General features: G+C 42.7%; 1 protein-coding gene across 1 annotated transcript; it reads right to left on the bottom strand.

The window, feature by feature from the left end:
* Positions 1–9,447: 9,447 nt before the first annotated feature.
* Positions 9,448–12,016, bottom strand: egr1 (early growth response 1). The gene is made up of 2 exons (XM_087798747.1): positions 11,459–12,016; positions 9,448–10,791 (listed from the first exon to the last, which is right to left on the bottom strand). Exons 1-2 carry the CDS (start codon positions 11,667–11,669, stop codon positions 9,455–9,457), a joined length of 1,548 nt encoding a protein of 515 aa, XP_087654873.1. The 5' UTR covers positions 11,670–12,016; the 3' UTR covers positions 9,448–9,454.
* Positions 12,017–13,642: the final 1,626 nt, after the last annotated feature.

Genomic DNA, 13,642 nt, shown 5'->3' with positions numbered 1-13,642 from the left:
GGTATCCCCCCTTGTTCCCACCCTCCATCTAAGCTTTGGGGGGAGGTAGGGGGGGCCACGCTGGTGTGTAAGCGTCCATTAGTTCCACCTCATCACTGTGGGACAAATATAGCAGCAGCTTTCATCAGGCGTGTGGAGGACAGCTGTAGTGAGGGGGCGGGAGCAGGAAAAACCTGGCCAGATGATGATATACGTTCGCTCGTCTTCCTCCTCCTCGCCCCCCAAATTCTCACTTCTTCTCCCACTCCCACCGGTGATCAAGGCGTCGACCCCCCGGAGGGCGAGAACACCTCGTCGCACATTAGCGCCCGTGACGTAAACACTGTATTTACAGCAGAATCTGACGTTGGTGATGAAGTGCGGTAAAAAAAAAAGTACTATAAATCAGTTTTTTAAATGTTTTTATAATACAAATGCAGTTTTATTACTAGTACAGCTCTACATGTTACTTTTATTAAGGTTACATGTTTTTAATTTTCAGAAATAAAAGAGCTTTTCTGTCACATTTTAAAATGGAATTCATATTAAATAAAGTATTACGAAACTTATTTTACGGTATAATGTGTTTCATATACTTTCTTTTTTATTTTAAAATATACAAAAGTTTTTGGGTTTTTTTTAAGAATCCTTCAATAAAATACATGTTGAAATCAAATTAACAATAAAGTTTATTTAATACTTTTCTATTATTTATTTACTTTTTGGTTTTATAACAGTCACAGTATAAAATGTGGCCCCTGAGGAAGCGTATTTGTCCAACCTTGATTAACTCCTTATTTCCTTCTTTTTTTTCTATTTTACCTTTTCAAGGGATCATTAAAAATATACTTTTGTCCTACAAAACAAATTAAATCGTTTTATCAGTTTTATTTCATTTATCATCAATATTAATTTGAGGGAAATTTAGAATAAGAGCATAACCTTTTTTTTGTAAAGGTAGGGCAGTTATAGAAGAATAAAACGAGAAATAAAATAAATTAATATTCAGCGAGTCAGTAAACATGATAAAGATAAATTTGTTATTGGACGTCTTTACTTTTTTTTAACTTCTCCATAATAACGTAATGTACTTTTGTCCAAGAAGAATCATATAAATTGTATCCCAACATTTTTTAAGTAAGAAAAAATATTTATAAAAGTCAGCATTTGGGATTTGTTTAGTGTTTGACTAAGCGTACAGCTGCCCTCGATCAGTTGTAGTGTTTTTACAGCAGTTAAAAGTTTTCTTTCTTTTTTTTAATCAAACTACAAGAGGAACCAAGTTTATCTGGAAATTTGGAATTATTTTAATATTAATTTGAACAATATTCACATTGAGTTTTATATTTTCAGTCCAATAACTATGATCAAAAACACATTTTCGAATATAGTAAATTTATTTTATTGTATAATATAACACCAAAAAGAGCTACTCCATATATTGAATTTTAAAAGGCTACAAATTAAAAAAGATATATATTTAGAAGGTTTAACTTTGCACTATTGGAACTAGAATATCAAACAAACCAATTATTTAAAAAAAACGAATCTACTTTTCAATAAAAAATTATTTCAGAAATTATTGAATTTAATATTCAAAATGATTATGAACATACAGCTAATAATATAAGTCAGAAATAAAAGTGAAGAAGAAGAAAATTATTACAGATGAATTCATGTATTTAGGGTCGACCATTCAGAGATCAAAGGCGGCGAAGAGGAGAGTGAAGGCAGGATAGAATAGGCGGAGAGCACTGAGTCTGGGAGAAGAAGAAGACGTAGACGACTTCATTTCCACATCCAAGGCGGACATTAAGACTTTCCCCACAGCGCCGGAGTCATAAAACAGTTGCTCTCATGTGGAGCCTCTGATCCTGCAGCACCAGGAGACTCTGGCTCCCGTTGCAATGGCCGTTCTTTCATGGCGCGCCGGGGAAGTGGTTGCCAGCAGCAGCAGTAGGCGGATAACAAGCGCCGCTTGTCAAAGAACAGCAGCCGCCGCGCTCAACGCTATTGTCAGCGAAAGTCAAAAACTCCTCCGACGACAAAGGGACGTCGCTCTCTTTGTCCTGATCTACTCCTAATGCCGGAGATGTTGTTGTGTTTGCGGCTTTGTCGCGACGACGAAGCGTGTTCTGCTGGGCTGCGTGATCGCATCCACAGGTATTACCTAATAAGAGATTATTCCCGGGCGCAGATTAAGTTATGATCAGCGCTGACGTCGGAAAAACATTTTTCCAGAATTATGTGCTGATGAATAAAAGGAACAAAAAGTTGTTTTTTAAAAAAAACAAACAAACATCTGGTTACACAATTCCAAATCCCTTTTGGATTCACTACTACTTGTTCACTACCAAAGTTAAATATATGGATTTACTTAAAGCTTCATTTTTTAAACGTGTAATACAGGTTTAAACGAAAAATCCCCTTTAAATATGATAAAAAGTGTAAAAATGACGTCAATAATCGACTTGAGATGAAGTATTCATTCATTTTTTTCTACCAGTAGCTCATTTTAAGTTGTTTTTTTGTTGAACCCACTGGTGACCTCAAACTAAAGTTATTTTAAGTATATAGTGACACTTTGAAAATGTAAAATATCAATATCCATCTCCCTTTATGATCGAAACGACTCCTTTAAGTAAAAATCCAACCTTTCCTGTCTCACCCCCTCTCAGTGAACTCATCAACCCAGCTGGTGGTATTCAGCAGAGTTTTAACACATACCATACATCATTTTGAGTTGTTTTTTGGTTCGTTTTCGTTTTTTTAAGTAATATTATTCGGGGGTTATTTTACTGCCAAGCCTGTGTTACTTCTGCAGGTGAATCTACTCCATGTTTGGACGATCCTGATGTCGTGGAGAAGGAAAAAGAGAGGGAAGAGAAGGAGATTATAGAAGATAATATTACCTTTTTTATTGTTAAAGTCGTATTTTTTACAAATTAAATTGAGTTTTATGCTGGCAGCAAAAAATCTATATACACACAGTACTGACTAAAATGTAATTTACAATAAATATAAATAAAAACTGAGGATTAAGAACATTTTTATTAATTAATAAATTAGTAAATAAATCAATATAATCAGAATAGAAATGAATAACAACCACAAATGCAAGCTGGAGTAGGAATAGCAAAAGTAGGTATTGAAGGAGAGAAAAAGAAGGGATGAAAAAGAAGAAGTTAAAAGAAAAGACAGGATGAGGAGGTGAAGAAATTATCAATAATGGTGTGAAATGTTTGATACACCCAATAAGTAACAGAAAAAGCAAAAGCGAAAAAAAAAGTATAAAAAAAAAAGTGCCGCTAATGCGACGTAACCTTCGCTTCTTTTAACCGACGCCTCGAAGTGAAACCTGGATCCGTGACCTCCTTATTCCGCGGCAGGTGTTAACCACAAACCTGCAAAAATGTTTTTTTTTTATTTACTTTACTCTGCGAGTTTGGAGACCGAAGGAAGAAGATCCGGCGTCACAAATGAAAACAACTCGAGCCCACTTACTAGCCTTGACACATAAAGACTTATAAGGGCCTGTTTGAATCTGGGAGCCACACAGGTGCCTTTTTAGAACGCTGTAGTGCACTTGATGCCGAGTTGAAGGGGTGTCATATTTGGAGGTACTTAAGCATGCGATGTTTTGTTGCCTGTTCAAAGCCGTGTACTTCAAACAAGTATGGCTTATTAAGTCGAGCTAAAGTTGCCAGGACACCTGTGGATTATTTTGGCGATGATACGTCGAAAAAGAAAGAAAAAAAAAAAGAAAAATCTCCTTTGTGTGCCGCAAATAATTTCAAAGATTCCCGTCAGTTGTCGCGGCTTTTTTTTTCCACATCTCTTGTGTTTCTGAACGCGGCAAACACTTGCTTCATGTCAGAGGCAGAAAGAAAGAATCATTTTGAGATGATGCTATTGTCGGTTTACATGCCCGGGAAAAGTCGAGAATTTCGTTTACACGCTACAAGTAATTGCAGACGGAAAAATACATTTTGACCGTCTGTTGTCTCGATCTTAAAGGTATAGTTCAAATATTCAAATTCGTTTTCTACTCACCCTCATGTCGACTAAGTGTTGGGATTATTTTCAGTGAAATCTGTTCCTTTTTACAGTTATAGACAAAAAATGTTTGTTCATTTTTTAATGTAGCAACTGGAGCTCAGTTGTCTTCATCTTCGTCCCAAAACACATCTAAATACCTCAATACTGCTCGTCTGTAACGTCAATCTTGTATAGAAGCCTTGACAAGAGGAAATGTTCCGGAAAAACTCAACTAGCTTGTTTTTAAGCGTATGCTGCTAAGCTAGCAGGTACCCTAGCAGCTAGCTTAGCAGCATTCACTAAAAAACAACCTTAAATTATAAACTTCTTTAAGTTTTTTAGCAACAATTACTAATGTCGAGGCTTCAATACAAGATTGACGTTACAGACGAGCAGTATGAAGGTATTTGGATGTTTTTAAGTGTCTTTTTGGATGAAGATAAATAAAGACCACTGAGCTCCAGTCACTACATTAAAACTTTTTTTTTTTTCTATAACACTTATTTTTTAGCGGATGCTGCTTAGCTAGCTGCTAGGCTGCTTTGACAGGAAGTTGTCCAGCTTAATATCGCGAGGGCTTCCAGTCTACTGTCTATATGGTAAATGTTCTCGATATCTACCCGGAGTACTTCCTGTCTGTGTGGGCTGTTGGCCTAGCAGCTAGCTTAGCAGCATTCGCTTAGAAACAACCTTAAAATATAGACTTGTTAAGATTTTTTAGTAACCATTACTAATGTCGAGGCTTCAATACAAGATTGACGTTACAGAAGAGTAGTACGGAGGTATTTGGATGTTTTTAAGTGTCTTTTTGAATGAAGATAAATACAGACAACTGAGCTCCAATCACTACATTAAAATGAAAATGAAAACACTCATTTTTTAGCGGATGCTGCTAAGCTAGCTGCTAGGCTAGACAGGAAGTTGTCCAGCTTAATATTGCAAAGGTCTACTGTTTATGTGGGAATTGCTAGCGATGTTTCCCTGGAGTACTTCCTGTCTGTGTGGGCTGTTGGCCTAGCAGCTAGCTTAGCAGCATCCGCTAAAAACAAGCTTAGTGTACAGACTTTTTATAGTTTTTTTTGGAATAATTCCTCTGATCGAATACTTGTTCAATACAAGAGGGATGTGATAGACTAGGAGTATTGAGGTATTTGGATGTTTTTAAGTGTATTTTTGGACGAAGATAAACCTGCTGTAGTCGCTACATTAAAATGAACAAACACTTGTGTCTATAACTCTAAAAAAAACAAAACAGATCACTCTAAGAAATCATCCCGACCCTTAGTCGTCGACACGAGGGGCGACTAGAAAAAACGAGTGAATTTCTGGTGAACTTTCTCTTGAATCTGTAAAAAAAAAAAAAAAAAGCCGTGAGCATTTTCCGAACACGGAGCGTACCGACGTGAAGATCAGGGAGCTCTAATTAAAAGCAGACTCATCCCAAAAGACTCAACAGGTGTCGAGCGCCGAAAAAAAAAAAAGACGGTGGAAACGACGCACCTGACGGTTCCCAGGCGGGCGACGACACCCGGGAGGGCGAAGGGAATCATCGGAGCATGTGACTTACCTTTCGGTAGAATCTCCTCCCTTCCCCTAAAGGCCGGTCCGACTCCACCCTAAGGGGGGAGGAGAGAGAGAGAGAGAGGGGTGGGACGTCAGAGGGCCGAGGATAAGGGATGGATGCTCGCCATCCAACTTGCCGGGGATAAAAGGAAGCTCTAATCACTGCGGGGACTTGGCCGATGACGTGCTTATCAAACGGCATATTTCAAAAAGGCATCTTAAAAGGCCCGAGGGCGAAGAGGCAATAAGAGCACATTTGTATGTGGATGAAAGAGAAAAAGTGTAGACAGACCTTGCATCAGAATACAGAGGGGGGGGGATCATTAGCATCTCTCGTAGAAAAAAAAAAAAAGTAGCGAGGGAGAGAGAGAGAGAAGTGTCAGTGGTATATATGGTGGGATAGCCGAGGGAGAATGATTCTTTTTTTTTTCTGGTTTTACACAGTCCCCAAAAAGAATACGAGAACAAATACATTTTTGAACAAAGGCGTTACTCTTGAAGTGGGGAGCCCGTCGGGGGGGCGTGAGGTGGCTCCACTGTGGGTTACAACAGAGTGACGCCCCGTTCCCCATCACGCTCCGGGTCCCTAAACACAACAGGCCCCTCTCTCTCCGTCGGAGCGTTTGATATGAGAGCGAGAGCCGGGGATGACGGCAGAAGACTATCGTGTGTGACGCCGTTTCCTTACGCTCCGAGGCCCCGGCCATCGGCTCCAGGGGGCGACTCTCGGGGGTCGCTTATCGAACGTAAAGGTAAAGGTGCGAACGAGTAACAACAGACTATAAGATGTGTCTGAAGACGTTGCTCACTCGACAAACACACCAAACCCCGGAGCACAGATGGAGTCGATTCAATAAAGGTAATGAATTGTTGCAGCAATTCGTAGTAAATCGCCCTGATGATTGAAATTAAAACGAATCACAAAAAACTCCCAAACTCCTCTTTCTCTTTAGGTTTTAAGACATGTTTTGGCTCATCATTTAGAAACCACACTGCCCCTCGCCCCGGAGTAGCTGGGACAGCCTCCGAGACACTAAAAGCAGTAGAATGAATGAATGTATGCATGGAAAACAACACTATAGTCCAGTAATTTATGTTTAAAATGGTATTTTTGTCGCCCTGATTTACAACCAGAGATCCTCTTTCATCCTTTAAAACATATTTTTGCTCGACTGCCCCTTGCCCGGAGTAGCTGGGACAGACTCCAAGACCCCAATGGCAGTAGAATGAATGAATAAATGACTGAAAAAGAAAACTTATAGTCAAGAAGTCCAGAATTATAATAGAAAATTGTATTTTTTTTTTATCCTCTTACATCCCTTAAAACATTTTTGTTGCTCATTCAGAAACCACACTGCCCCTTTGCCCCGAGTAGCTGGGACAGACTCCGGTACCCCCTGACCCAGATGGAAGAAAAAGGCATCAATGAATAACTAAAGAAAAAACACTTGTTGTGAAGTCAAACAAGAGATCGTCTTTTTCATTCATAATACTTGCTAAAAAAAACAACAACACTGCCGCTCGCCCTGAGTAGCTGGGACATGTTCTAGCACCCCGTTAGAGGTAGAATAAATGAATGAATGAATAGGAACGAAAGACTGATAGTCAAGTTATTCATCCAGGTCGTGATCGAAAATGTATCTGTCGCTCTGAAGACAAAAAGAGATTCAAAACCTACACTGCCTCTCACCCAGAGTAGCTGGGACAACTCAACTCCCCTCTGAACCCCGATAGCAGTAGAATACATATATGAATGAATTAAAAACAACACTTGTTAAGTTATTTATCCAGGTTTTGATTGAAAATGAGTATATTTGTCTCTGAATTCAAACCAGAGATGCCCTTTCTCTTTTAAAACATGTTTTTGCTTATTTCGAAAACAACACTGGCCCCTCACCCTGAGTAGCTGGGACAGGCTCAAGTCCCCTCTGAACCCCGATAGCAGTAGAATAAATCAGTGAATTAATGGAAAACAACACTTGCAGTCGAGTTATTTATCCAGGTTTTGACAGAAAACGAGTATATTCGTCTCTCTGAAGTCGAAGCAGCTGCCGCACACTCACACACTCGCACACTCACACACACTATGGGAAGATTTCTCCGAGTACACAATGTCTGCCTGCTGTGTGGCAACTCACAAACAAACATGCATGCGCCAACACATAAAACTCATTAGACCTAATTTAGAAAGTCAATTTGGGATCAGGAGACCAATTATCGTATTATTTCCCCTCTTCCCTCCATCACTCTCGCTTCTTTCCCTGCCTTCTATTTTCGCTGCGTTCGCTGTTGAGAGTATTTTCGGTGTTTGCTCTCCTGCTCGGAGAGGGAACAAGGACTTGAGATTTAACAACTCAACTATTAGCAAGTAGAATCAAACGCCCTGTCAACATACATGAAAATCAAACTCATCATTAGGGCCGATAATCACAGACGTGTGTGTGTGTGTGGGGGGGGTTTTCGGTGTTTTCACGTGTTCCTCGTCGGACTCTTTCTATTAGCGCGCGAAGAGGAAAAAAAGCTATATTTATAGAAGCTCCTCGGAGCTAAGACAGTATCGCCAGATCTAAAACGAATGGAGATCATTTTAATATCTTCAAGAGCGTGTATCTCGATAAGAATTCCTCGTCTGCCCGCGTTATCGTCGACGCAGGGTTCACTTAAAGAACACTTTCAAGATAATTTTAATTAAAATGTGGGCATCCAGTGATTTAAATGTGTGTGTGCGGGTGTGTGTGTGTGGATAAAATATGAAAACAGATGTACATATATATTTGTATTTTTATTTATAGTTCATTTCTTGGGAGGATATCTTGTACACCAAATATCCTGTTGGCAGTTAAGCGCATTCAATGTGTTTAGAAGCCAGGAACAGTCACTTGTATTAACAAACACAAATACAAAATAATAACCACAAAATAATGAACTGCATGTATAGAACATACAAAATAATCCCATGCCTACTCAGTAGGTAACTTCAACATTCCGGCTCTTAAAGATGTGGATATTTACACTTCTGTTTTTACAAAAATATACTTTATAATTTCTGTCTTTTTTTTGCTTACATTCGAATGAAATGAAGCGGTGCCCTCGAACCTCTCGTCTCCCCCCCCCCCCACTTACATTCTGTAACAAAAATAATCCACTCTTAAGGCGAGCTGCTGTGAATTCATCTCGCGCGCATCCGAGTCACAACACCAGCAAGGCTTCACAAAAGGCACCATAAACAGGAGCTGTTGTTAGTTTTTTTTTTCGTTCTCTGTTTTTCCATATAACTCATATATGTCACATGTGAGAAAGAGAGAGAAAGTACCAGTGGATGATATTTACAAACAGAAACTAACACCACCTTTTACTCATGCTTGAATACCTAAGTGCTTTTTTTTAAAAGTTTTTTTTAAAGTTTTTTTTTCTGAAAACATATCACAGCATCAATCACTACATAATAGAGAAAGTATGTAGAAAATATGGCCCTGCTCACTTCAAATAATACAATGCAAATATGCAAATTAAAAGTTCACATCAATGGTACCAAAAAGGAAATGATAAAAAAAAAACATGGCACGTGTACAATATACATATATGGTAGCTTATGTATATCATTCAATGTCTTTTGCACTGGTTGTGTTTGCCTCGACACAGCTGGCCATCTTCTTTCTCCTCGTCTGCGCCAAGACGCCGATGCAGTCCTCAAATGGCTGCGTGTGAAAAAAAAACAACACTTCATCATCTACTGTCTCTGACCGTCCTCGACTTGGGTCTGGATTCAGGTGTGGATTCATCTGGACAGGAAAGTGCTTCTGAGGGTCGAAGGACAACAGAAAAAAGTCTTTTCAAACCCCATCGAGGAATTCTTTAAGGAAAGTTCTGTCTTTCAGCAGATCTCGATTGTCCTCGGGGAGAGGGTGGTCTGCAGGTCTTTTAGAGGGGTCGGGATGGGGGAGCTGTAGAGGTTGGAGGCCACCGACGTCGGGAAGGAAGAGGCGACCTGGGACTGAAACGTGCTGGACATGGACATGGACACCGACGGGTAGGTGGTGGCGACGGACGGGGACGGGTACGACGTGTGCACCGGCGAGGAGTAGCAGGAAGTGACCGGGGACGGGTAGGAAGACACGGGCGACGGGTACGAGGTGATGGGGGACGGGTAGCTGGAGGCGGGCGAAGCCGCCGACGTCGGCACCGGCGCGGCCGCCACCGTGGTGGCCTTCTCCGCCTTCTTGTCCTTCTGCCGCAGGTGGATCTTGGTGTGCCGCTTGCGCTCGTCGCTTCGGGCGAACTTGCGGCCGCAGATCTCGCAGGCGAAGGGCTTCTCGCCCGTGTGGGTGCGGATGTGCGTCGTCAGGTGGTCGCTGCGGCTGAAGTTGCGCATGCAGATGCGACACTGGAAGGGCTTCTGGCCCGTGTGGATGCGTATGTGGCGCGTCAGCTCGTCCGAGCGGGAGAAGCGGCGGTCGCAGGTCTCCACCGGGCAGGCGTACGGCCTCTCGTGTGGGGGGGTCTTACTGGGTCGTGTGGGGTACTTGCGCATGCGACTCGGCTTGATCAGCTGCGACTGGTAAACACTTTTTAAGTCCTGGGAGCCCGTCTGGGTGGCGAAGGCTTTGATAGTGGACAGAGGGGTGAGGGACGGTTGGCTGGACTGACTCTGGAAGGGCTTCTGGTCTTGGGGCACGAGGCTGATCTCGCCCTGCTGCTGAGGGAAGAGGTAGTCGGGGATCATGGGGACCGGGAAGCTGGCGCCGCAGGGCTTGCTGTTGGGGTAGGCGGGCGGCGAGTACTGGACCCCGCCGGCCGACCCCGGGAACGTCTGCCCCTGGGCGGGGAAGATGTCGGAGTTGGGGCCGGAGTACGTCGGCGCCGCCGAGTAGATGGGGTTGGGCTCGCTGTGGTGGATGGAGGCGCCGAGGCTGGAGCTCTGCGTGGAGGAGGAGGAGGTCGAGGAGGACGTGCCGGAGGACGACACGGACAGCGAGGGGGACGAGGTGGTCTGCGAGGCGGCGGCGGAGGAGGAGCCGGAGCTGGCGGGGATGTTGCCCATCAGGCCCGTGAAGAGGCCCAGGATAGGCTCCGCCCACAGGCTGTTGCTGCAGGTGGTGGCGGGCTCCAGGGTGAAGTGGCCGGTGTAGGAGATGGGCGGCAGCCGCTGCGTGGCGTACGTCTGCTCGGCCACCGACTTATCGCAGTTGAAGGAGATATCAGGCAGCGTGTCTGCGGAAGGAACAAACAAAACGTTAGTCAAACTGTCACCGAGATTTAATGATCATTGATGATTCAAAAAGTCCTCAGTTTATCTTCTTCCCGGCTGAACCACCGAGACCTTCTGTGCATGCATTTTTTAACCGAGGAGATGCCCGTCATTCTGTGCTCACACACACATATTCTTGAAGCCCATCACGCCCGAGGCGATTGATTACTGAAACTGCAGTTCAGCTGGTTTTAGGAACGCAATTTGAATTGAGCTGCAGGAGTGTCTAGAGGCACCGTGACTGAGGAGCGTTCGGAATCTCTGCAAGTCAAGTGGAATTTCAGAATCGATCAGTCAATTAATGACTTCAACTCCTTTCTCCCTTTGAATGTGTTCATCACTAGGAAGATAAATCGAATTAAAAATAGTTCAATTTCCTATTATTAATGTCTAAATAATACATTTTTTATTTTATAATATTCGAATATAATTTATCGCCTTTAAAATATTGATTGATTCATGACAGTGAGTCAAAAGCTTCGTTTACATAACACAATAAATAAATATAATAAATATAAATAATAGATCAAATCCTCTGCATGTATTCATTTATCATATCCACTTTAACTTGGAAACTTTTCTCTACTTGTTTCTCTACACGTGCAAAAAAAGTAACGGACTCGCTCTCACCTCCAGCCAGGTGGTCGTACTGGTCCCCAGCCTCGCCGGATCCGAAGCCGGCACCTTCGGGCGCGGAGGCGGTGAGGAAGGGGGTCCCCGCGTTGCTGAGCATCATCACCTCCTCCAGCTTGGGGTAGTTATCCATGGGCGAGTGAGGGAAGCTCAGCGGCTCGGAGATCTGCAGGGTGGGGAGGATCATCTCGGTCTTGGCTGCAGCCATCCTCCTGGGTCTCGCAGGTAGAACCGGGGGACGGGTGCAGGCGCGAGAGAGAGGTTTTTTTTCGAGAAGCACTTTATCGAAAAAAGTTGGATAAGAGTCTCCGGTGCGATGCCGCCTCCAGTCGCCGCTCAAAAAAACGAGAAAAAGTTAAGATCCACTTTTGTTATTTCTCTAAAAAACGTGTCCTCTCTGCTCATTCCCTATTTTTTTTTGGTTGTATGAATAATAAATGATATTTCCAATCGGGTGTTGACCCTCTTGGACAGATGTTTTTTTTTTTGTTGGACTTGTAACTGGAGGTGTGATGTTCTAACACTGGCTGATCTGCTCTCTCATGGCTCTTTCGGAGCGCAGAGGTTTCCCGCGGCTCTTATACCCTCTCTCGCCGTGACGTAGATGTCCATATTTGGAGCGGGAGGAAGTCCTTATATGGGCGCTGCAGTGGAGGACACATGACGCCGGCCCAGGAGGGGGGAAGAGCGCGAGAGCAAGGGACTTAATATCGAGCTTTTTTTTTTTTTACCCGTAAATTGCGAGGCTTTTTTCTTCGGCCCCTCGAATCAATGCGATCAAGACAGAAACATAACTCTTGCAACAGATTTGATTTTAGGATTCTCCCATCTGTGCAGCAGGCAGAGCGCCGCTGCCGGAAAGCCCGACTCCGCCGTGCCATATAAGGTCGTGACTACATAAGGACCTATTCCGGTGGGTTTCTATTACTCCTGTCCTTATTTGGGACTTCCTGAGGGCGGCGCGGGTTTTTTTTTTTTTGGGCAGGGGCTAGAGAGAGACTAGAAGTACAAAAAAAAACCACGTCCAGGCTTCTCACAACAAACCGAGTCGAAAAAAAGTCTCGAGGCAACACGTGACGGCGATTTTTAAACTTTAAGCCCGAGCGAGAGTTAAAAAAGACGCCGTGTCCACGGTGTGTTTTAAATAAAGTTTTATTCAAAAATTGATTTATGCAGATCTGCGTTAATGGCTCAAGTGATTAATGGTGGCGTCGGATGCTGACGCGGCGAATCCGTCCAAAGAGAGAGGGGTGTCCCCGCTTCAATATTCAGGGGGTCTCCGTGTGCCACTCACGAGCCTAATGGGCCAGATCCACATTGATGCCAGGAGCCCCCCCACACCACCTCCCACCACCTCACCCCTGGATGCTGCTGCTGCTTCTACAGCTTCTCGCTGATCGCTGACGGTAAATCAATGCTTCCCTGCCGGGGATCTATAACCGACAACCTCCCGGAGAAAGACGCTGCTGTGCCTTTGAGCAGCGCGGAGAGCGAGCGGCTCACAGTCAGAGAGACACGGGGATTATATAATGATTCTTAGCTTTAATGGCAGGGTTGATACGATAGTAACTTGGCAAGATGATCTCAATAGTAACATTTAAATAATAATATTATCAAAAGTTTTCCATTTCGTTAGATATACAAAAAAAAAAAAAATAGTGAATAACATAATACATTTTAATACAAATGTCACTAATCCATACTTGAAAATCTCTTCACTTATAATAACATCCATTAAAAAAAACGATTTTTTTCAAACCAAAATGTATGTGTGTATGTTTTTTGTTGTAAAAACAGTGTATAAGTTGTGTCTTATACACATAAGTCTTCATGGGTTGAGGGGGCAGCGGCTTTCAGCAGAGCGGCCCAGACTTTCTTCTCCCCGACAAAATTTTGAACAATGTGATTTTCTGAAGCCCTTATTGTAATAATCTTGGGAAAATTCTTTTTTTTTAAATGGATAAACTGTCAAAAATGCCTAAAAATAAGTTAGCGTTGTAAGTAAGTAAGTAAGTAATTTATATTTGTATAGCGCTTTTCCAGACCAGGGTCACAAAGCGCTTAAACAATCAAAACAATATTCAATAAAGTATATATTTTAAAGGGCAAGATAAAACTGATAACACAAGTTGTGTTATCTGACTTCACATAGCACCAATAGCTGAGTGAAAATAGCACTGT

This window comes from Callionymus lyra, chromosome 9 (assembly GCF_982586985.1).
Source record: "Callionymus lyra chromosome 9, fCalLyr1.hap1.1, whole genome shotgun sequence".
In the NCBI taxonomy this organism is placed as follows: domain Eukaryota; kingdom Metazoa; phylum Chordata; class Actinopteri; order Syngnathiformes; family Callionymidae; genus Callionymus; species Callionymus lyra.
This window is presented reverse-complemented; position numbering and strand designations above follow the sequence as displayed.